This window comes from Thamnophis sirtalis, unplaced genomic scaffold (genome assembly GCF_051295495.1).
Source record: "Thamnophis sirtalis isolate CommonGarterSnake01/CBP01778 unplaced genomic scaffold, rThaSir2_p1.2 scaffold_5, whole genome shotgun sequence".
Classification (NCBI taxonomy): Eukaryota; Metazoa; Chordata; class Lepidosauria; order Squamata; family Natricidae; genus Thamnophis; species Thamnophis sirtalis.
In genome coordinates, this window is record NW_028261385.1 from 51,991,878 (window position 1) to 52,016,723 (window position 24,846).

Below are 24,846 nucleotides of genomic sequence, written 5' to 3' on the forward strand. Positions count from 1 at the left end.
TTTATCCTGAGTGCACTTCAATGAGCAACAAGACAGACCTGCTGAAGTCTGAATATTATTCTTTCTTCTCTCTGCTTCTCCTCCCCCAAAGATATTTGCAGACAATCCATCAAAAGTGCTGTTTCTAATTTAAACTCCCTTCTTTTCCTCCTTCTCCTTCAGCATGTAGCACCACCCTTTTCAACACCTGAGTTCACAAAATAAATACAAAAGATTGATCTTGAGAGAGGAGCTTTGAGTAAGAGACGGGGTAATTTAGGAATCTCCACCCAACCCTGGATCCTGCTATTCAGGGTTGGAGACAAACTTTGCTCTTAACTGCAGCACAACCCTAAATGAAACTATCTTAAATTGTTACATATTCTTGTTCATTAACTAGTGTGAGCCTTTAAACAATTCACATGTTGGAATGACATAAAAGAAAATCAGATCAAAAATCTAGTAATCATAATAGTGCTGGAAGGGGACATTTAGGTAATCAAGTCCAGACCTCTGCCCTGTGCAGGAATCCAGATGTAACCATACCATATAAATGTTTCTCTAGTCTTTGCTCTAACATATTTAGTGCAAATGGGATCTCTCTTCTCTGGGGAACTGGTCCCACTATTTAACTATTATGTTAATAACTTTCTACTAAGAATCATTTTGGAGTCTACCATTCTCTAATTCAAATTCTTTATTCTGAAATGAAAGAGAACAGATCTGGAGCTTCTTCTATTTTGATATTCTTTCAGAGCTATTTCACGGAAGAGTACTCCACTCCTCTGTTCACAATAGAATACCTTATGCCACCAGGCATATTTTGGGCTTGGGCAACTTAGAACTATGCTGCCTATGCCTAAGCGTAGTACACAAAATTGTCTGCTACAATGTCCTACCTGTCAATGACTACTTCAGCTTCAACTGCAATAATGCACGGGCAACAACAGATACAAACTCAAGATTAACCGCTCCAAACTCGATTGCAGAAAACATGACTTCAGCAACAGAGTGGTCAATGCCTGGAATGCACTACCCAACTCTGTTGTTACATCCTCAAACCCCCATAACTTTTACCTTAAACTGTCTACCATGGACCTCATCCCATTCCTAAGATGTCTGTAAGGGGCCGTGCATAAGCACACTAGCGTGCCTACCGTCCATGTCCTATTGTCCCCATTTATTCATACCCATTTCCTGTGTTCATGTCCATGTTTAAACTTATACCTGTTATCTCCTACTTATTTGACACTAAATAAACAAATATTTCAAGAGTGGTATTACATCTCCCTTCAATTTTGTATTTCTCCATAGTTTCTAGTCTCTCACTTCTTTGCTGTTCTTCTTGAACTTCTTCCAGATATATGGAACCTATTTTATTCTGCTGCTGGATCCCCTCTTAAATACCTTGATGGAAACCCAGTTACTACTGAATATTTTGTAAAAGGATTAGTCACAAGTCACAAATGAACCAGGCTGAATAGTGTTTATTTTACATATCTAGAGCTTACTGATCAGGTTAATTAACAGCAAGTTTCCAATATTGCACATTGCATGCTGCTTTAGGCCATAAAAATACTTTCACTAATTACTTCAACAAAATTTTTGGGAGGCAACACCCAGTTCATCGGTTATTTTTACTGAAACTTTCTAAAAATGTTGGAGAAATCATTTAGCAATCTTTCACAAGAACCTAGATACCAGTTTAAGACCATATTTCCTAATGCATATAAAATTGATGATTGATGATAATTATGTGCCATCAAGTCAATTTTAACTATTAGTGACCACTTGATAGATTTTCTTCAAATGATCAATCTGGTCTCTCAGCTCCTCCAACGATGCACTTCCAGTGATGCACTGTTATAACTGAGTCTTTTCATCCTGATGTTATGGTCTTCTTTTTCACTTGTGCTCAGATTATAAATTCATTATCATAATTTGAGTCAGGCCATGTGTGTCTTGAGTCAAAAACCTGCACTGAATTGTTCTATTTGTTCTCTTAGCAATACATGATTTTTCCCAAGAATCTTCTCCAATACCAACCAAGCTTAGAGAACATCATGAAATGCACATACTGAGAAAGCTTCCATTTGGTAACTCTTAATAATGGATTGATTTCAGTTACAGGTAGTCCTTGATTTACTAGCACAATTGGGACCGGGATTTCTGTGATAAAACTGCAAGGTCGAACAGACATGAGTCTACAACTATTTTTACTATGGTTTAAGGAGAATCACTGTGATTGTCAAGTGAATCATGTTAAGCACATCACATAATTGTTAAATAAATACAGCTTCCATAATGGCCTTTTTTGGGGTTATAAACTGGCAGAAAAGTTTGCAAATTATGATTGCAAGACTACAGTGTGCTGCAACCAATCATAAATGATTCAATTGCCAATACCCAAATTGCGATCATGTGACTGTTGGGGGTGATACAATGGCTATAAGTGAAAGTACAGGTTGAAAAGCACTTTTTTATGAGGCTGTTGTACTCTCCATCAGCTACAACCTCTGTCTGGTGCATGTTGTATCAAACCTACAGTCTCCCCTTAAACTTGAAAGCCAACTGTGTAGCTTTGGGCCAGTCACTTTCTCTCAGTCCAACTCATTCACATGATTATTGTTGTGGGAAAAATAGGAGGAAGAAGGAGTATTATGCATGTCCATTGCTTTGAGTTATTTACAAAAGTAATAAATCTGGGATAAAAATACATTAGAATATATGAAGTTCAGAAATGGGAATTTCTATTTCTAATATTTTGATTCATCTTGTAAACTTTATCTGATTGCTAGAGACAAACATATCATTCTATTAATTAAGTAGTCTTTAGATTTTTGACTTGAAAGATTAAGACAAGAACTATGCAGGATGTTGATTGTAGCGTGACCCGTCAAAACCGCGGTCCACAAAAGCGCGATCGACGAAAGCGCGCATTTGACGTCATCACAGCGCGACGAAAAAAATTAAAAATTGAAATAAAAATTAAATTAAAGCAAGCCGATTCACATAAAGGTAAGGGTTAGGTTTAGGGTTAGGGTTAGGGTTAGGTTAAGGGTTAGGGTTAGGTTTAGAGCGTTAGGGTTACGTTTAGCGTTAGGTTAAGGGTTAGCGTTAGGTTTAGCGTTACGTTAACGGTTAGGTTTAGGGTTAGATTTAGGGTTAGGTTAAGGGTTAGGTTTAGGGTTAGGTTTAGGGTTAGGTTTGGGGGGGTTAGGGTAAGTTTTTCGCTTTATTTTTACATTTTTCAATCACAGCGCGATGTTTTCGTCGCGCTGTGATGACGTCAAATGCGCGCTTTTGTCGTCCGTGATTTTGTCGTCCGCGGTTTTGTGGTGGAACCGATTATAGAGGAGAATCCTGCAATTCACTTAGCGGGTTGAGGCTGCTTATTTATATGTACCTCAAGAAAAAGAAAAACAACAACAATAACAACGAGTAAATGATATTTCCTTTTGGTAGCTAGAATTTGGAAATGAAGGTAAGATCAAGGGCAAAATACTTCGGGTTGATTCTACTTAAGTAAATTGCAGAAAGGATTAAATTAGATAGTTATTGAAGTCTTTTTTAATCCTATTTTGAAGTATGAAACAGTTTTCTTTGACATTTGAAAATTATTGCTAAAAATATAATTTGCTGAAATGGATGCTTGTATCTTTGTATGTGTCTAAAAATAAAATTGACAATGATATCTGTAATGCTGTATTACAAAATTTGTTTTGTCCTTATGTGCTCTAAACAGGCGATTAGACAGAAATATGCTATATCACAAGACAGCTAGAGAGCCTTGAACTCTTTCTAAAACATCTTGTTTTCTTCTTTTTTTCTGTTGCCAAGGGAACCAGTTTAACGTGAAATGAATTCTTTGTCTCCTGCTCTTTGCAAAATTGTTTGAACCGTCCCATCTTATAAAACCTTCCTTCCCAGCTGATTTCCAGCAACATAAAATCTCTGCTTCTTTTTCTCCCTGTCTAGATTAAAGGAAGAATGTAATCTCCAATTTGACGCCTGAATGAATAAAATGCCATTTTAGAACCTTGAACATTTCAGATACATTTTTTTCTGAAAAATTGTAAGATTCTATTCTAATCTTTGAAGCATATATTAAATAAAGTTTCTTATATTCATTTTTTTTAAAATGCCCAAATGGATGTGAATAGAGTGGGGAAAATTATTTGCATTTCTTATAAGGACTTTACAAGATTTTTAATACCAGAAAAATGAATTCTTATTTAGTTCTTCCTGTTTATCAAAATCAAACTGAGCAAGTGAATAGAGGTAGTGAACTTCATTTAATATTTTACAAATACGTTTAGTTATTCATGTAACTTCTCACCTGTGACAATAAATCTATCAAGAAAAAATTAAAAGGAATTGAAACTATGAATGACATTTTTCTTGATTTTCCAATGTTACCTGCTGGTAGAAAATGCTTAATGAATCTATCAAGTCTATACTGTATACAGATAGCCCTCAACTTACAACAGTTCAATTAGTGACCATTGGAAATTACAATGGCACTGAAAAAAGTGACTTATGACCATTTTTCATACTTATGACTGTTGCAGTATCCCCATGGTCAGATGATTTACATTCAGATGCTTGATAACTGATTCACATTTACAATGTTTGCAGTGTCCCGGGGTCATGTGATCACCTTTTGTGACCTTCTGACAAGCAAATCAATGGGGACACCAGATTCTTTTTAACAGCAATGTTACTAATTTAACAACTCCAGTGAGTCGCCTAACAAATGTGTCAAAAAAAGTTGTACAATGAGGCAAACTCACTTAACAAATGTTTCACTTGGCAAGATAAATTCTTGGGCTCAGTTGTGGTCGTACCTTGAGGGCTAACCTATATATATGAGTCATACACACATACACACACACACACACACACACACACACACACACACACGTGTGTGTGTGTTTTATTTGTGGTGAGAAATAAATAAAGGGAGACTAGTATAGATCTATTTCAAGCTATTTAGCTCTCATCAGCTAGCCATACCCTTACTGGGATTTGAACCTAGGCTATATTACATACTAGGCAAACATCTTAGCCATTAGGCCACAGGCTCTTATCCGTTATCAGCGAAGCCAGGGTGAAAGGTATCTATTAGATTTTTACAACCCCCGGTATGCCCAAATTATGGGAGGAAGCTAACTGCTTCCATCATCTGTCAATCGGCTCGTCATGATGGACTCTTGTGACGAGCCGATTGACAGATGATGGAAGCAGTTAGCTTCCTCCCATAATTTGGGCATACCGGGGGTTGTAAAAATCATATATATATAGGTGTGTGTGTGTGTGTGTGTGTGTGTGTGTGTGATATATGACTCATTACTTGTGGTTATTGGGTATAGCCACAAGCATTTGAGCGGTGTGGTGGTCTAGAGGTGAAGATACTTACTCCCACTTGGAAGTTAAGTGTTCAATCCTAAGCAGTAACAGATGATTCTCTATTAGGATGTAAAAAAAAAATCTGCTGCAAACTCCTCATAGGCTTCAGGAAGAGCTTTTGGCCAGTCGCCCCCAACTTCACCATGATAAAAGGGATTACAGAGATGTAAAAAAAAGAGAAAGATATCATATCAATGGCATATCCCTTGTTATAGATACCTTCCTATAAGATGAACTTCTTAGTCTGATGGATAAAATATGCTAGAGATGACTAACTCAAAGTTTGCATATCAGCGATGAACTTGCCTAATTAAGAAAGATGCAGATGGTTGTGCTACCTAGCAATTTTCACCTCACTTACTCCACTCCAATTATAACCCTTCCCTGCAGACTTACACTGTATAAATTATGAAGTCAGAAGGTACATGACGATGCACCTGTTTCTATTCATAAAGAAGTCTAACACATTCTTCTTCTTTGCAAAACGTGTGATTGTTGCTTCAATATCGCTCTGGAAAGAGCATAAATTCATTTTTAAAATCTAAGAAAAGAAAGAGATTAACAAAACTCAGCAGCTAAAGCAGTAGCATAAGGTTTGGCACTCACCCTCCTACAGTACTCTTTTGATCTACTGGAATGTTGTAATCCTAAATATACAAGTTTGCATAACTCAAAATTGTGGGAACCCATATTTATAGCAACTGTACTGTTTTAGTCAGGTGAAATCTACATCAGGACTGTCAACCTTGGAAATTTCAAGTCTTGTGGACTTCATCTCCCAGAATACCCCAGGAAGCTATGGGGTATTTTGGGAGTTGAAGTCCATAAGTCTTTTTTTTTCTTTTAATGAAAAGAAGGACCAGGAGTGACGTGATAGCAGTGTACCAATAGCTTAGGTGCTGCCACACAACCTACTTCCAAAGCATCTGAAGGCAGGGCAAGAAGCAATAGATGGAAAATAATCAAGGAGAGAAGCAATCTAGAACTATTTCTATTGAGCTCTCCTCTATGCTGTGATGAACATATTTGTATTGGATTCTATGTGTGTATGATGTCTTTGCTTTAAATTAATCAAAGTAATTATTTTGTGAAAATTTAATATGAACAAGTATATTTGCAGCACATGGACTTTCATGAATTACAACCCACTATACTGATGTAACGAAACCAACGGTATTTTCTGTTGGTTAATGCATACAGAGAACATTGTGGGTAATGATGTCCAAAGAATATATACTATATATGAGAAGCTAATTATATTAAGTCATAAATTTGTAATATTCTTCTTAGGTTTATCTTGCAGTAATTTCATCCTACTGCTAAAAAAGAATAAAATCTTATTTGCTGATAATATTTTAATTCTAGAATTTCTCTTTGAAATTCTTCAAATAGTATATAGTTGAAATATAATGTAGTTTGACGCTTCTATTGAAATGGGCATGTGAGTTGAAAGAAAGTATTAAGTTACTCCTTGTTTTACTGCAATAGCTTCAATATGGATTTCTTTTAAGAAAAATCTACTTTTTATACTACAGTATTTTCTATTGTTTAACACCCTTTTTGTGTGCTGTCTTCAAGAACAGCGAGGTCATCAGAAATAACTACTTGATCTATGTTGGAAATTCAACTGCAAAGTGGATACTTTTTATCATCTTTGGTGCATTTGTGAGGAAGCCAAGATATACTGGGACCAGATTTTTACTTTAATTCAGAGGTTTATTAAAAATAAACATAAATTTGAAACAGAAGTTTCAGATTCCTTTAGATTTGATGGACAAAGAACTTGAAAGAAGATTTGGAACTTTGTAATTATATATGTTGACAGCAGCAAAAATCTTACATACACCAAAGATGGAAAGATACACTAATTCCCACAATAGAGGAGTGGGTGGTAAAGATGATGGAACTGATGGAGATGGTAAAATTGTTTTACATGTAGTTTTCAGAGTATAAGACGCACCTTTTTCCCACAAAAAAGAGAGTGAAAATTTGGGTGCATCTTATACACTGAATACAGCATTTTTTGCCTCCCGAAATCCTGCCCCCTTCACCAAAATGGCTGTGCATAGCCTTTAGGAGGCTTCCAGAGTGCTCCTTGGGGCTGGGGAGGGCAGAAATGAGTGACAAATGGGCTGGTTTTTTGCTTAATTTTGTCCCCCCAGCTCCCAGGAGGTCTCTCTAAGCCTTCTAAAGGCTATGCATGCCCTTTTTTGACAAAAAGGACTCGTTTTCATGAAAAATGGGTCTTTTTTGCTCATTTTGGGACCCCTACCCCCAGGAGCAATTTACAAACCTCCTAAAAGTTATTCATGCCCTCCGCTTTTTAAAAAAATGAGCCATTTTTGGGAGGTCTGCAGAGTGCCTCTTCAAAATCTTGGTGCGTCTTATACTCTGGTGCATCTTATACTCTGAAAAATACGATAATTAAAGGGAATATATCTAGTTTGTTTTCTATATGGAAACTGTTTCTACACTTTTTGGTTGAAATTGAAAAAAATTAAACCTTGGTTTGACTTCATATTTAAATTTATATAAAAAAATAACATTGATCCTAGCATATGTTGATGTTGGTGGTGTTCTTCTCTAAATAATAACCCATCCAGCACTGCAAAAGGTGTCTTTCTACTTCTGCTCAAACTCTTTCTTGTAAATCTCTGCATTCCCTTTCAATCTATCCCAGATTTTCTCCCAATTTTATGGACCAAATTTTTGGCAGAGTGGACAGGAGAAATAATCTGTTTCACATATGGTGTCCCTTCCTCTGGCAGATGCACAGGAGTGAATAAAACCCACTGAACTATGATTACTTAATAGCAGTTTTAGTGTATTAATGCTTTTATGCAGATATACACAGATTTGCAGTGAGCATCCATATTTTACAATGGCATTCTAAACATGACTGTCTTGATGATGGTCATTAATACAGTAAATATTTTGCTGTTGCATTGATTAAAAAGCCGATAATCCTACTGCTTTTATCCTATCTGTTTTGCCCCACCTGATAAATTGATCCAATTTAGAACTGTTGAATAATTCATTCTTTGCATGATGTCCCTCTAGTTTTCAATAGAGAAAATGGCTCATATTTTATTATGTTTTCTTTGTTCTCATTGATTTCCAGATTTTACTGGATCCTCTGATAACAAAGGTTAAACAAAGTTGCAAAGGAAGTGGTAATGTTTCTGGTGTCCAATCAGAGTGGAGGACTGATTATGATGAGAAAGCTGGAATTTTCTCTTAGCAGCTTAAACTTGACTTTCAAATGTGCATGTCACATATTTTTATTTCTACTCCTAGGGGTATCTTCTACCCATGTGTGCCTTGAACAAATAGGTCTTTAATCGGGAACGCTTGGAATGACCTCCCACCTCAAGTGTAATTAGAAGCTGCTAAGTCTTCTTTCACAGTGCTTGTCAAAGAAGAGTCAGTGACTAACATACAAGAAAAATATCCAAATACTTGATAAGAAAGACTCAAGGCAAAACTCAGCTGGTGGCCTTTCAATGGAACCATAGTGTTTGATCTATGGTGCCAGTTATTGAATCTGTATTCAGTGGAGCTTGAAATGATGATCCAGGGAACTTTGTTGGTTTATCTATTTCTGCACCAAATATTTTTTGAGAAACTTGGAGAGAAATAGCCTTGGGGGTGCGCACAATGACACACAAAAAACCAGAAATTAATTTGTGACATCATTTATTGCCATAATTTTGAGATAAAATCATTTCCTCACATTGTTTAGCTTTTTGAATTGCCTCCATCTGTACTTCTAAATCTTTGCTCCGACCAACAGGAGAGGAAATAGGAAAGCCTTCTCTAATGTTTCAACTTACATATTTTAGGTGATATATTTATTTCAAGTATTCAATTGATATCCACAATACAGTGTAAGGCAGTTGCATTTTTGGTTATATGTGAACTCTATGCTTGATGTGTAACATGGCATTGGTGTGAAACAGTTCTTAGTATCATTATTCTGCTAATACATTGAAGGATTTTGTTACTATCAATATTAATTTTTCATAATATCCTTCCTTCCTTCCTTCCTTCCCTCCCTCCCTCCCTTCTTGATCCTTTCCAACTAACTTTATCATTTGTTTCCAAGCAAAAGCTATCACCTCCACACTGAAAGAGCCCAGAAATGTGTTGGGATAGCAAATATTTGCTAACTTTTTCATCTAATCTAGTGGGGACAAAGTGTTTGGTAAACACATAAGATTAGACATTTGTGCTAGTTCTAAAATAGTATAAGTTCCAAGTTTTTAAATTGACAACAGATGTTGAATGAAGAGTATTGGGCCAGGATAAAGCAGCCAACATGAAATGGATAAAGTGGTGATAATTAGAATACTGAATATTGAACAGAGCAAAAAAAAAATATCACTCAAATATGCAGTTTATTGGTTTCCCATGAGCAAATCAAATATTAAAAAACCTACCTTAAAGTAACTGTTAGGATAATAAAGAGGATTTTATGATGTACTACATTTGGAGTTTCTTGGGAAAATGCAAAAGATAAGCCAATATACAGAAGTATACAAAGATTGTGTTCTTGAGTTTGCTCTTAAAAAGGCAGTCTATAACAAAACTATGTCAGATCCTCTTACCTTAAGCATAACCACATAAGGATCACAATGATAGTTTCCCCTTGTGTAGGTAAATGGTTGCTAATGGCTTCCACCACCATTACATGGTCTTGTCAAAGAGATCGTTGAAGAACTTTCCAGCTGAGCATTTATTATCCTATTGTTTTCCTGTAAATGATATACTCACAGATTGCTGGACAATGTCTTCTAAAACAAGCAGATTAAAAATATTATGACATGTGAAAGGTGTCATGGAAATAAATCACAGATACTATTTCCCCTGCTTGTGCCTGCTCATGCTCTTGCTACCTAGTATTGTACAAATCTGGAAGTTTTAAGAATAATTTCTACATACAGATGTCTATGTGGTATTTTAGACTGTTATGAAATACGCTTCTTTTTCCAACTTAACCAAATCCCCAATGGAAATAGATAAGCATGCTCTATTTTTTTCTATGGTTGGATAATTTGAAACACTGGAAATGTAAATTGGTGTTTATGTGGGATTTCAGCAAAAGAAGTATTCTGAAAAAAGAAACCTAGGTAGATATATCATTTTGGACTTTGCTGGTTTGAAGTTCGGTGCTTCAAAAACTTGTACCATAGATCACAGTATGGGAATTTTATATGTGAAACTATTGTTTATTTCATTGACAGTTATCAATTAGTCTGTAGGTAATTTTACATGTCACCAATCTAGCCAACGAAATGTTTGTAGCTTTAAATCAAGGTGACTATAAGTAGCTGCACCTTATGCTACTTCACTCATGCGTTATTCATGCATTAAGAACTTGAATATATGAGGCATCAAGAGGAAAACCTTCATACACAGCTGTGGGGAAAAAAAAAACTGAGCTGGGTACTTTGTGATTTTGCCCTTGAAAATGAAAATCTATATCCTCTAATTTTCAGTTCCCCCTATTCTTATTAAATAAGGATTTACCAAGGAATAATGTTGATGTTTCTAGAACATTTCCTCAATGATGTGCATAGATGATGTGCATAGATGAGGTGGTGCAGTGGGTAGAGTGCAGTACTGCAGGCCACTTCAGCTGACTGCTATCTGCAGTTCAGCAGTTCAAATCTCACCGGCTCAGGGTTGACTCAGCCTTCCATCCTTCCGAGGTGGGTAAAATGAGAGTCCAGATTGTGGGGGCGATATGCTGACTCTGTAAACTGCTTAGAGATAGCTGAAAGCCCTATGAAGTGGTATATAAGTCTAACTGCTACTGCTATCACCAGGAAATGTTTCTGGAGACAACATTAATAGGGCTAATCAATTAATTTTGCATTTATACATTGTGCTATTTTGTATTTGTACATTGCACTATTGTGAAACACATTCATTTAGTTGAATGTTTAAATCTATTCCATGAACAGCATTTATGTTTAGGAATATTGTCAGTGAGCAAATATGTGGAGGTTTTGTAGGTCTCGTTAAGTATTACATTGATTCTGTGGACTGTGCAAACATTTAAACTTTCAGGTATTTTTCTTCAAGTCATAAGACTAAGCATCTACAGAAAAAAACTAGGGCAACAAGAAAGAGGAACATCTAACACTCTTAAATGGATAAGGATGCAAGGTGGGCCTGATGAGAAGTTAGAGAATGCTATTATTGAGAAGAAACAAGGAAATAATTGCTGGTTTCCCAATGTTTGGAAGTACAAAATACAGCTGTTAAAATAAACTTTTCTGAGAGATTCAGCTTCCTTATTGGGGGGTGGAGAGATGGAAGAGACTGAGCAGATTTTATCTTAACAGAACTAGGAGATAATTTAGCATGTTGTACAAGACAAAACAAATAAGGCAACAGATAATAAACCAGGTAGAATTGCCCATTTAGGAAGTGTAGTAGTTCCTCTTCCTTTATAGAGCCCTTGTGCTGAACGGTGAATGTGATAATTAGACACCTGATGTTTGTTCCTATGGAGCTTTCTTTTGCAGTGTCCCTTCTCTGACAATTTTTTTCTGGCGACTATGGAAATCTATTTGAGAACCATCGTCTATGGTGGTTACAAATTCTTCCAGAAATATTTTCATTCTTTTGTGATATAGTGGCACAATTCATATTTTGCCCCAGTTAGGGTTTGCTTATGCACAATTTATTGAATAAATCTATTCAATAAATAAATTATTTGCTGAGTTGATGCATAAAGCTAATCAGCAAACCATGGCTGGGAATTCAGAATTGACATATTAAGCCAAAACCAACATATCAAGTTATGTCTTAGTTCTATGTGAATCCATGCAGTGAACACTCTGTTTTGATGTTAACTTGGGAAGCCCTGTATTTGCATATTTATTGCACTACAGTAAACATTACCCCAGCATGCTTGCTAGGGAATTCTGGGAACTGAAGTCCACAAATCTTAAAGTTGCTAAGGTTAAGAAACACTGATTTAATGACATCATTCGTTATCCCTGCTAAGCCTCCCTAAGGCAGGGCTGCTCCCCCACCAGGGCAAATTATAAGTACTTAAAATAGGAGGCTTGCAATTTTATCTTCTTTTGACTAAGACTTCAACTGTAAGATTTCTCTGCTTTCAAAAGTATTTTTATCATATTATTATTTCAACCTAATTTTATTTTTTTTAATTCGGCAGGGTGTGTTAATTTATGTCTTTTTTTAAACAAACAAATAAGAGCCAGGAGACCAAATATAAAGTAGAACAGTCTGGTTTTATTATTTTGTCATCAAGAGTCATTTTCTCCCTCCCCTTGTCATTTTATTTCTTTGTAAAACACTTCAACTCTTCCCCCCCTTTCTTCTTTTTCTTCTTCATTTTGTTTACAACATACATTAAACTGTGAATCTGATGATGTTAGGAATTTGTGGAGATGTACGGAAACTGGTGACAACACAGTATTTTTTTTACAACTTTACAACAAAAGAGAGTGTCTGACTTGGCTGCATCTACCAGGGTATACCAAAAGTGGAAAGAAAAGGCACACGCAGGTCCAAGAACCCTTACACACAAAGGGGTAAAAATGGGGCAAGGAGAAGGATGAAAGACATGGAAGAGTCTAAATAGAAAACAAAACAAAGCGTTAAAAAAATGGTCATCTCAGGGTGAACCCCATTACTGGTGTGATGTATATTAAAAAGGCAGATCCCTGAACAAGACTGCAATAATTCTTCATTTCTCCATTATGACAGGTGCTTGACTAAGATGTAGCATGGGGTACCATGCCCTTCAGAGTTTAGGGACTGAGCTTCAAGGAGGAAAAACAAAAGTCTGCTTAACTTTTCATATGAATAGCTTAAAAAAAAAGACTGAGGGTGGTGATTAAGGGGGAAACAAAACAAAATCCCAGAAAGAAGCTTGCTTTGACTTTATCTACCCAGCCCGGCAAGAGTGAACAAGGAGACAGGGGCAAAAGGAGAGCAGAGGCAGATCCCTTTGGTTCCAATCGTCCTGGTTTTCCTAATGACCATCTATATGTTGCTCCCAGCCTGAAGATTTTCCTCTCCTGGGAAACCATTCCCTTCAGAGGCAACGAAACCAGCTCCACTGGAGTAGAGACACATCTTCTCTTCAAAAACCTTGTTCCTCCTTCCCAAACGTTCTGTCCAGACAATATCAAACATGCACGTCCATTTCTCTCTTTCTTTTTGCCACAGTAGGCTGACATAGGTGTAATGACAGTTTAAAGGAAAACCTAAGGACAAGCAGCCAAGACTTTGTCAAACCATACGTTCCTGCACAGGCTCTTCCTGTTTTCCCCACCCATCCATACAAAGAAGAGTTGGATTTGTCTCTTACTTTTGTAAATTGTAAGAATTATCTGGGTTTGCTTTCCTATTGAGAACCAGCAGGAACCAGCCTGCTTTACATTTATTTCCATTTTATTCAATAGGCTACACAACCTTAGGCCTGGATTGTTTTGCAACAGTACATAGTGCTTGACTTTGATGATACATTACACTGCTGGCAATGAGAAAGGATACATTTCCACATTGAAAAAATATCCAGGTAGATGGATATGCTGTCACAAAACAGTATCTAAACTGCCAAAATACACAAAAGTAATACAAAGGCCAAAATGAGCATGATTAGGAGTCATACCCAAACAACAGATATTGCTGCCTCTTGCCTTCTTGGATTCAGACAGGCTGTTCATTCTGCAAACTGAAACATAAAACTTTGCATCTTCCAGTTCTTTAGGGCAGGGCTCTCCATACTTGGAAACTTTAAGACTTATGGACTTCAACTCTCAGCATGGCTAACTGAGGAATTCTGGGAGCTGAAGTCTAAGTCTTAAAGTTGCCAAGTTTGGAGATCCCTATTCTAGGGGAATAAGGAAAGGGAGAGACGAATAAATATCTGATTTATTCTAAGGAAAGGGGAACGATTGTACATACTACAGCTCACAAATATACACAACTGAAGGTGTAAGGCACAAATTTACATGTGGGAAAAAAAACCAGATGTATTGCCATCAAAACAAACTCTGTGTGGTAAAACTGAAAAATATGCTGGAAGAAACCAGTGTGTGGATGAATTTGCACTGTGCGTTTTTCTTTGTCAGCTTGTCATCTCACATGCAAGGATGAAATGAGATGGCAGAAATCGAGTGGGTGACTTCACAGAAAGGATCAACTACTGACAAAAACTGTGTTCATGGCAATGGGGCATGGAAGGGGAGTGTTCAAAGAATTTATTTTGTAAGACATTAGTACTTTAGGAAGGAAGGAACTTTAGGGAAAAATGATGTAGTGGGAGGTTTCTTCCTTGGTTTGCAACCTGACCTTAAAAGCTGGAAGCCAGCCTGCAGAATGGACCGACACTGAAGTAAGCATTTCCCTCTAGTTTGTCTTCCAGAAAGAGATCAGAGAGTTCAAACACAAAAGTTCGGAATTCCATCTCCAACTTATTTAACTCAGTGAATTTATTGGAAAAATAAAAAGAGTTTTAATTACTCTAGTTAATGGGGGTTTCACGTTAAATAGGCATAATTTTCAACGTATTTTGTTTTTCCTTCTGGAAAGAGTTGCTCATATGATGGTAGGCATAAGTAATTTCTTTAGGATTTAAAAAAAGACAAAAAAGATGAACAATAAATAATCATAGTTACTTGCGTTAACAGTCACATGTTATTCATTAAGAGAGAAGAGTAGCAATAACCTATGACAGAGTTGTTCTTGCCCAACATGGCAAATCTGGTATAATCAAAAGGCTGTAACACTGATGGGCTTTCACAGTACCTGCATATAGTAAGAGTCTGTCATGGTTCAGTAAGAGTTAGCTTAAACAATGGGTTCCTCTTGTGAGTTGTTCCTTTCTCAGGGCATTTTTGCTTTCAAAGCACTCATTTCCCAGTTCTAGGATGCTCTGTGCAGTTAAAAGTGAAGGATCACAGTCATCTTTCGTGTGTGTGCTTTTGGCTCAATGTTTGCAGTTAGTCTTTTGAGTGAAGAGCTGTTGTATTGTGGGGTGGGTCCTACAGTTGCAAACCATAGACTGTATGGCCCAATTCCTTAAAAAAACATTCTACTTTTCCCCAGAGCAGAACGTCCTTCAGCTTTGCAGTTTCTTGGTCAGTTGAAACTAGCATTGCTATTGCTGAATCCTGGTTTTTAAGGTTATTCCATGATCCACAGCTGTCCCCCCCCACCCCACGGTGATTATGAACATGCATCATTAGACTTCATGGATGCTGAAAGAGGGGAAAATGAGGGCTTGGGGGGTACATCTGGTTTTAATGATGGTGTGCGTTTCAACCCTGATCTTGTCAGCGAGTTGTATGTGGTGAGACTGGGCTGCCTAGAAACAGTCACAGTCTGACCCTGAGCAGCATGGACCTGTATGGAGTCCACTCTTTGTGGGGCAGGAGGAGGATTGTCTCCCCTGCCAAAACTCTGATTTCTTGAAAGGTGGGAGGAATTAGAAGAATTAGTGTTATTTCTTTTGAGTGTTGATGTTTGGTGATTTCTCGTAAGCGAGTTCGTAGGGTAGTTTCTCTTGTAGTCCACATTATAAGCAGAAGAATGCATCTCCAATCGCTTCCCTAGACTGCTCTGAGCAAGAGAGGACCCAGGGGGACCAAGAGAAGCTTCCCTCTGGGGGACTTTTGGTGGCATGCTATCCAGGTTTTCCACAAGATTCACCCCATGATTTGGGCTTTTGCCACTGAGATGCTCTTTTATGGTTTTGTACTCAAGAGTAGCATTTTGGTCCTCCATGGCCATCTGTGCCACATCACTCATTTTAGGCTGATCAACATATTCATGCTGATAGCTTTGCTGAGAAATAGGTAGGACTACAACACTTGGGATGTGACTGGGAGAAGCCCTGAGAGGAAGGTCTGTGGGAATCACAGGTGACACCATGGGGGGAATATCTTTTGTGCAGGCATTGATGAGATTCTGGTTTCTCTCCCAGTCTCTGCTGCCACGGCTTGGCTTCCTCTTCTGCTGAAGTGTTGGGGTGGACTCTGGAGTAGGCAGAGCAGCCAAGTCCAGATGATGTTGGTCAGCTTTGATGAGCATCTTGGCTGTGCTTCCTGGAGTAGCAAGCTTACCGTTGTGCATGAGAGGGGTGAGAATGGCTTCAGGCTTTGGCTCTTTGGACTGACTGTCTCCAAAGAGACCACTGAGCTTAGTAACACTGTTCATTGAACCTCGACGAGATTGGACCAGCTCCTTCTCCTTCCTCTGCACAATGGTCACATCTCGACGCCGATGGTCACAGATGCAGTACACTATGATCCCCGAGAAGACGGCTCCCATGACAAAGGCAAGAATGACTGCTATAGCCAGAAGGGTGACAGGCACCAACTGATCATGCCCCTTGAGATAACTCTCGCGGATCACTCCTGCAACAAATATCACAAAATGGTAAGCAGAAAAGTACATGATCACATAGAATGTTTCACTTTAACAACATACACTAGATGCCTCTCTGGTGTTCTGGCAGAATAATTGATTTGGATTATATCACATTTGGTAGAAAATTTCTCAAATGGTGATTTGATGCCTGTAGTGACTCTGGATTTTGCCAGTAGGGTATTGTCCCTCTACTTTCTAACAATTGTCTAGAAATCAACCATGAGCTGTTCTCAATACGAAGGAAAGTCATGTATCTAAAATGTTTTAGTAGATCGGCAATGAATAGAGAGTTAAGACTAGATGATATGAGGTCAATTTCATCTCTGTGATACTAGAACTATATCATGGTGAACATTTGCTTAAAATGTCATATTTTGCAGATCATTTGACTATATGTTGTAAAAATCTACACTGCTATAATTAAAAGTAAAAAAAATTACAGCAGGGCAACAATGAAACTGATGATCTTCAGTGACAAGGCTTTACAGAAAGCCTACATTTTGCATAATTAATTAGAATAATATTTTAATGAAGCTGGTGTCTCATTACTCACTATGCAGTTGAACTGCTCTTCCTTTATACAAGTGTCATGGTAGAAGCATGGTATATACATACGTTAAAAATTTTATGATTTTAGAAGCTGAAATGTTTTTTTTAAACACGAATTATAAAATTGGCTCTCTGTGGAAATTATTATGCTGCAATTAGAAATGTGCTATTTCATATAAGGAGTAATCAGCTAAGAATAAACCTCTCTACCTTTCTCACATTTAGGTATCACCGTTGAGTGCCCATGTTTTTTTCTGTATTTTTCTGTCCTGTATTTTTAGTCAACCAAGTTAAAAAGAAAACCAACGAACACACAAAATGTAAAACACAACAGTAAAATGAATAGATTTAAAATCTAATTCAGAATCAGTATCAGTGCAATAATTAAGTCAAAAGTTTAATGAAAGAAATATGTTTTTGCCATTTTCATAAATAGGAGACCAATGGGACCAAAGATGTCTTGAGAAGAGCTGTTCCAACCCCATAGTCATACCTACCAGACAGCTTCGTCAGAGATAAACCACCTCTTATGGGGAAGAAACAGACACTCCTGGCAGGTTTTATGAATGGGTCTAATTCTCATTTAAATTCCTCACCAATCTCATATACTGCAATAAGTCCCATCATATTAAACATGCATGTGGTGAAAATGATCTTTGTCTTGTTTCTTTCATGGTGGGGAAAATATTTCTATCTGCTTTCAATGCACAAATTAACATATTTTAATATAGCAACGACAACAACAATCTAGTGTTATTGTATTGAGGGATCCAAGGAGGCAGTTTTGCAATATTGTTTTAGACTTTTAATACAATGGGATTCTCTTTAGTGTTACTTTTACACCTATAAAACATGGTGAACTCATTATCAATGGCCTGTGTTTATTCATTTTACCAAGTAGGGCCAGGGCCAGAGACTCTAAGACTATTAATACAAGTGAATCTGAAAGAAAATGGAGTGCAGGATTCCATGTGCTCCATTCTGTTCCCAATGTTTTAAATGTCCGTAACTGTACTGGGTGTGTTCTCAAGTCAATGTTAGACAAACATACGTCTGCAATGTCTTAATTTGGATTCCTGGACTGGACAAAAAGTTTGAATTGGTGGCCTAATTGGACTACAGTTTTAAGTTGGAAATCCCCCCCCCTCAAATACCTTAGATAAATCTCATAAGTAAAACAGCTGTATCCCATTTTCACTTTCTAAATATGACCCAATAAGGAAGCCTGGATAAGGTGACCAGACGTCCCGCTTTTGGCGAGACACACCCGCTTTCCAATGCATTTTCCCGCGTCCCGCCTGCCTTTTTAAAAGGCACGCTTTTTTTGGCGCTCGCAGCTCCCGCCCATCAGCTGCTAGCTTGCTGGGCTGGCTCATCATTCTGTTCTCTATCCTACCAGATGAGCCAGCCCAGCAAGCTAGCAGCTGATGGGCGGGAGCTCCGAGCGCAAAAAAAGCTACCTACAAATTTAAGCCAGCCCAGCCTGCTGCTCACTGATTGGATTGGCCTGGACTCCAGCCAATCAGTGAGCTGGCTGGGATGGGAAATTTTCAGCACGCTTGCGTGAGTCTCCATTTCCTTTCGACAAAAGACGAAAGAGATTGCAGCTGCGCTGACTGGTGAGTAATCTAATTCTAATCGAATTTTCCGCTCGCCGCGGCAGGAGGAGAGGGTGGGGGCAGCTGCAGCCGCCCGCGGCAGAGAAGTTCCACAGAAGCCCCTGAACCGTGGCAGGCGGCTGCCCCCTCCTCCTCCCTGTCCTCCTGCGGCCGCGAGGAGTAGTCCGTTCGTGCAGAAATTGCCCGCCCCGGCTGAGTGAATTGGGATCGCCTGCGGCCGTGAGGAGTCCTCGCGGCCGCGGGCGATCCCAATTGAATTCACTCAGCCGGGGCGGGCAATTTCTGCATGAACGGAGTATTCCTCGTGGCCGCAGGCGATCCCAATTCACTCAGCCGGGGCGGGCAATTCGTGCAGAAATTGCCTGCCCTGGCTGAGTGAATTGGGATCGCCTGCGGCCGCGAGGAATACTCCGTTCGTGCAGGAGTCCTCGTGGCCGCAGGCGATCCCAATTGAATTCACTCTGTGCGGGCGGCTCGGCTGCCCCCTCCTCCTCCCTCTCCTGTGGCCGCGAGGAGTAATCCGTTCGTGTAGGAGTCCTCGCGGCCGCAGGCGATCCCAATTGAATTCACTCTCTGCGGGCGGCTCGGCTGCCCCCTCCTCCTCCCTCTCCTCCTGCGGCCGCGAGGAGTAGTCCGTTCGTGCAGAAATTGCCCGCCCCGGCTGAGTGAATTGGGATCGCCTGCGGCCGCGAGGAGTCCATTTGTGCAGGGGTCCTCGCGGCCGCAGGCGATCCCAATTGAATTCACTCTGTGTGGGCGGCAGCCGCTGCGCCCACGAGGAGCTCCCTCTTTGTGAATGGGATCGCCGCCTCCGAGAGCATGGGCGCAGCGGCTGCCGCCCGCACAGAACATCCTCTCGCTTCCGGGGGTCCCGCCGCCCGGAAAGTTATGGAAAGTTATCTGCGGGCGGCGTCCGTTCGTGATTGGGATCGATCGCCGGGGCAGCCTCTCGCTTCCGGAACTTCCTCTCACTTCCGGGGGTCCCGCCGCCCGGCAGAAGCCCCTGAACCGCCGCGGAATCCGTTCGTGAATCAAAATGGATCCGCGCGGCAGGAGGAGAGGTTGGGGCGCTGCCAGCCGCCCGCAGACAATTTCCTCTCGCTTTCGGGGGTCCCGCCGCCCGGAAAGTTATGGAAAGTTATCTGCGGGCGGCGTCCGTTCGTGATTGGGATCGATCGCCGGGGCAGCCTCTCGCTTCCGGAACTTCCTCTCACTTCCGGGGGTCCCGCCGCCCGGCAGAAGCCCCTGAACCGCCGCGGAATCCGTTCGTGAATCAAAATGGATCCGCGCGGCAGGAGGAGAGGTTGGGGCGCTGCCAGCCGCCCGCAGACAATTTCCTCTTGCTTTCGGGGGTCCCGCCGCCCGGAAAGTTATGGAAAGTTATCTGCGGGCGGCGTCCGTTCGTGATTGGGATTGATCACCGCCTCCGAGAGGGTATACAGAACACTATTTACCTAAATGTGCATATATACAGTTTAGTATTTTAGCATTTATTTTTGAAAAAAATCAAACTCCTAAATCATGGTGTATAGCTTATTGCTCCTATCTTGGACATATTTTTTCTGATCAAACATTTGTGTTTACTGGGGTGGTGCATAAAGCTAAAAAGAGTTATTGTTTGTAATTTTTCTACATTATTTTGCTGTTAAAGAAGAGTTTTCTTCTTGGGGATAGATATTGATGGAGATTTCTTGTGCCATTAGGAATTGTTGCAAAGAAAAGATAAAGAATCTTTTGGTGTGATATTGGTGAATTTTTTTAAAAAAATAGTCTGTGTTGTCTTTCTGTCCCAAATAGTTAAATATAATTTCATTATGAACATCTGCAGGGTTTATGGGATTCCCATAATATGGGAGAGTCATGCCTTTGTAGGTCATATTTGCCCATTTGTGGTTTTCTGTCTCATCTGTGAAATTCACAACCTTTTATTTGTTATGTTCTGAATTTTTCTCTTTTTAGAAAGTGATAAGAAATCTACCTGCAATTTAATCTTGACCAGGCATCCTGACTTTTAAGAAATCACTGACATGCCAGTTTTAAAATTGTTTTTTTTCTTGATAGTTAAGGTCAAAAATTTAAACTTGCTGTCACAACTTTGAGCAGGGTGTGAGATTGCTGATGTCCATTTTACTGTCTTTCAATAACTGTATAATGTTCCAATCAAGCCTCAAATTAAGATGTTACCAACTAGTATGTGAACTACTGGAAAGATTGTGTGCCTATAGAGTTAAGAGTAAGAGTTTCATTTCATGCATCAGAAGGCTGTATAGTGTAGAGAGAAAAATATGTTCAAAACATTACAGTTGTATGTGTTAGCCGCCTGAATCTATATTACTGTCTTTGTTTTAAAAATTTTCTCTCAGGATCCCAAAATGGTATTTGTTTGTATGGGTTATATTTATCAATATGTATTGCATTAAATATTGAAATCTAAGTATTCACTGCTACTGTGGATTCTCACAATTGTTTGATGGGATTTCAACATAGGCTGGCAAATTTGAATTTTGAGTACCCTTGATTGGGTCTGACCCTCTGGACTCCAAGGAGAGATTTTAAGAAACACTGATTTCTTTTGCCAGGTAATATGTAATAGGTTGCCACTGCAAGTGTATTTGAAAAAGATAGCTTACTCTATGGTGTTGTTTTTTTATTTTTATACTGGAATTCTTCATGAAAAAATCCAAAAGGATTTACAAAAGAATAATAAAATATCTCTTCAAGAAAACAATAAAACTAACAGTGTCAGTGAAGATAATATAGAAAAGCAAGGCATAATTCATTTTTAAAAAGCAGTCTAAGAGGGAGGTTGTCCTGAAGCACATGTTACTCTAGAATTGCCTTGGGTGAACAGGCTTGATTTCAGCTGTTCAAACAAACCAATGTGTAGAAAACAGCTACACATTTCCTAATTTATTATTAAATAATTTGTATTCTATCAGGGGCTTTCAGCAGTTTACAGCAACAAAAATGCCAAATAAAATTATATTATTATAAAATCATTGTAACAATTCCACAAAAAAAATAAAAAGAAAATCCAGTGACAAAACCATATTAAATCCCAATGGCTCTAGATTCTAGAAGACAGAATAATTTGTACAGCCTTCCTGAATGGACAGCAGGTTAGGGCTCCCTGCTCTGGAGGAGGTTTCCAAAGGATGGGCACCAGCTGAGACCTTCCTCCTGAGAAAGCCCTACCTTTGTCATGAATGGGATTACTAGCAGGGCCTCCCCAGAAGATATTTAAAGCTCTGGTAAGATAGCTTTGAGGGGGGTGGTCTTTAAATATTTGGACTTTAAGCTGATTTTGGAAAATCTGTAAATTTTAAAGCACAAAACTGCTATTGGCTTGTTTCCAGATGAGTCATTTACTGTAAGGAGTATAGGCTCAATGTATTTTAAAATAATATTTTATTTATTGTGCATATGATTTTTTAAAATAGTGGTATTCTGTGTTGATTCTTTTTTTAAATTGTCTTAGACTATTTAAAAAAAGATTCTATCCAAAATAAATTGAAACAAGCCATTTTAAAAATTTCTATGCACAATACTTTGAAATGGACTCAGGAGTCATGATTGACACCGAGTGAATTTGCACTTTTAATAATCAGGAAGATACAATGGTATTGAAAAAAGTGACTGATGACCATTTTTCACACTTAGCGACCATTTTCACACTTAGCGACCGTTGTGGCATCCTCATGGTTACGCGATCAAAATGTTGATGTTTGGCAACAGATTCGTATTTCTGATGGTCGCTAAGTGAGGAGTCTCGAGGAGGGGGAAAACATTTAGTGACCAAAGTTACAATGGCATTGAAAAAAGTGACTGATGACCATTTTTCACACTTAGCGACCGTTGCGACCATTTTTCACACTTAGCGACCGTTGCAGCATCCTCATGGTCACGTGATCAAAATTTTGTTTGGCAACAGATTCGTATTTATGCTGGTTTCAGTGTCCTGGGGTGACCTTTTGACAAAAAAATTTTTTTTAAATCAAGCCCCCCCCCCCCCCCCCGGTCAAGGGTGTCCCTCTTTTCCAATCTGAAAATCTGGTCACCTTAAGCCTGGATCCAATGAAAAAATAATGCTACAAGATCCAATTCAACCAGGCAATTCTGATGGGCTGCATAACTGATGAAAAGTCACCAAGTAATCTCAAAGTAATGATCCCAAGGAAACAAGTGGCATCATGTACAAATCAACTATATGATCTAATTGAATTTTATAGTATGATTTTGTTCAACTTTGAAAAATACCACTAGCTTCGCTGTGTTCAAAAAATATTAAATATGTCATTGTTCTTGACATTTCTCACTAGTGAAGTTAAGTTATTAAAGTAGTTGAAGCAAAAATAGCTTTACAATGTCTACAGGCTTTACAAAAAGGATCTTTAAAAAAGCAGACATCAATCAGAGGCAAGCCTGTTCAAACTCATTACAGACTTGTTTCTGAAATCACAAATAGACATGGCAAGATGCCAATAAAACCCTTGATGTCTAGGTTTTCTAAAAACAGATTTTAGAGAAGGGTAGATGGTAGTAGAAAAGCCAAGCCAAATGGCATGCCAGTTTAAGGTCAGGCACTGTTGAATGAAAATACAAACAAGCTTGCATTTGTCAAATTATAGGACAACTGACTAATATAAATGGGGTCATTCTTATAGTGCCATTTTTGTAGTGCTAACTGTCCTCCAAATGTATCCAACTTAAACTCATATAATTCACAGCCAAAGCAACCAAAAACACATCTGGGTAAAGGAATCGGATTAGAAAAAGTTGCCATTTGCATCATGATGGTGAAACTTTACTTATCTCCACAAACCTGAGCTAATGTTTTGCCAAAGAGTTTTCTTGTCTTTTTTCTTTTGGCCCCTTCAAGTCAACAGTTGAGTCTTGGTGACTATTTGGACTTGGTAACTATGACCTGCAGTTTTCTTGGCAAGATTTTGGAAGTGGTTTTCTCTTGCCAGCATCGTAGGGCTAAGATCGAGTGACTGGCTCAAGGTTATGCAGCTGGCTTTGTTCCTAAGTCTCCTGGATTCTAGCTTGATGCCTTAAGCACTACAACACATTATGTCTCTTGCTAAGGCTTAGAGAGTGAAAAATATAAAATGGGCACACCTGTAGCATAAATAACTGTTACTATCAGGAATGCTTGATTTTCTTTGCTTTAGTCTATGCAAAATATTTTTATGACCTTATATTTACATACATGTCAACAAAATGGTACCAGACGCACCTCTTATTTTTGGTGATCACATCATTTACTAAGGGTAGCCTTTTGTCTTTAGAGTTGCAGCAATCCAACAATGACCACACTGACTGAATAAAGAAGCAATAGTGTGGTTTCCACAAGCAGGGATCTGTCATCTTCTCCTTGTGGTTGAATTTAATATGGAGAAGATCACAAGACAGTTACCTTTCTTCTAGTCTTGGCAAATGCTGGCATCCTTAGAAATGGGAGCAAGGTTCGGTAAGTGAAATACAATGGGATTTTTGGAAGGGGTGATGATAAAGCCACCAATTAAATGTGTAACATTTCAGTGATTACAAGTTCTGTGGCGAAGACACTGACCATAAATGGTACATGAAAAGACCATGGCAGCTATGTTTAGTTTCCCAATTTGGAATGATGCCTGCTGTGGTTGGTTGGGAAGTGTCTCTAATCCACTTCCCTTACAACTCCAAACCTGGCAGGGAATCTTTTAGGATGTTGGTCAATTCTGCAACAGACTGACTGTATACCAGTTACATCGCTCCTTTTGTTTATAATGGAGAAAATAAAATTCATTCGTAAAGTGACAGCTTTATTGTGTTAGAAACATATCCCTGTAGGCACTGTAATTTTATTTCTGAAATACACTCAATGAAG

The 24,846-nt window shown here is 38.8% G+C and overlaps 1 protein-coding gene across 7 annotated transcripts in view; it reads right to left on the reverse strand.

The window, feature by feature from the left end:
- Nucleotides 1-12,637: 12,637 nt before the first annotated feature.
- Nucleotides 12,638-24,846, reverse strand: part of SEMA6A (semaphorin 6A) — a 178,506-nt gene continuing 166,297 nt past the window's right edge. For all 7 annotated transcript variants that reach the window (XM_087715829.1, XM_087715833.1, XM_087715831.1 and 4 more), the window contains one exon: nucleotides 12,638-16,793. In XM_087715829.1, the coding sequence (XP_087571955.1) occupies nucleotides 15,604-16,793 (1,190 nt within the window). In that variant the 3' untranslated portion in view covers nucleotides 12,638-15,603. The remainder of the gene's footprint in view (nucleotides 16,794-24,846) is intronic.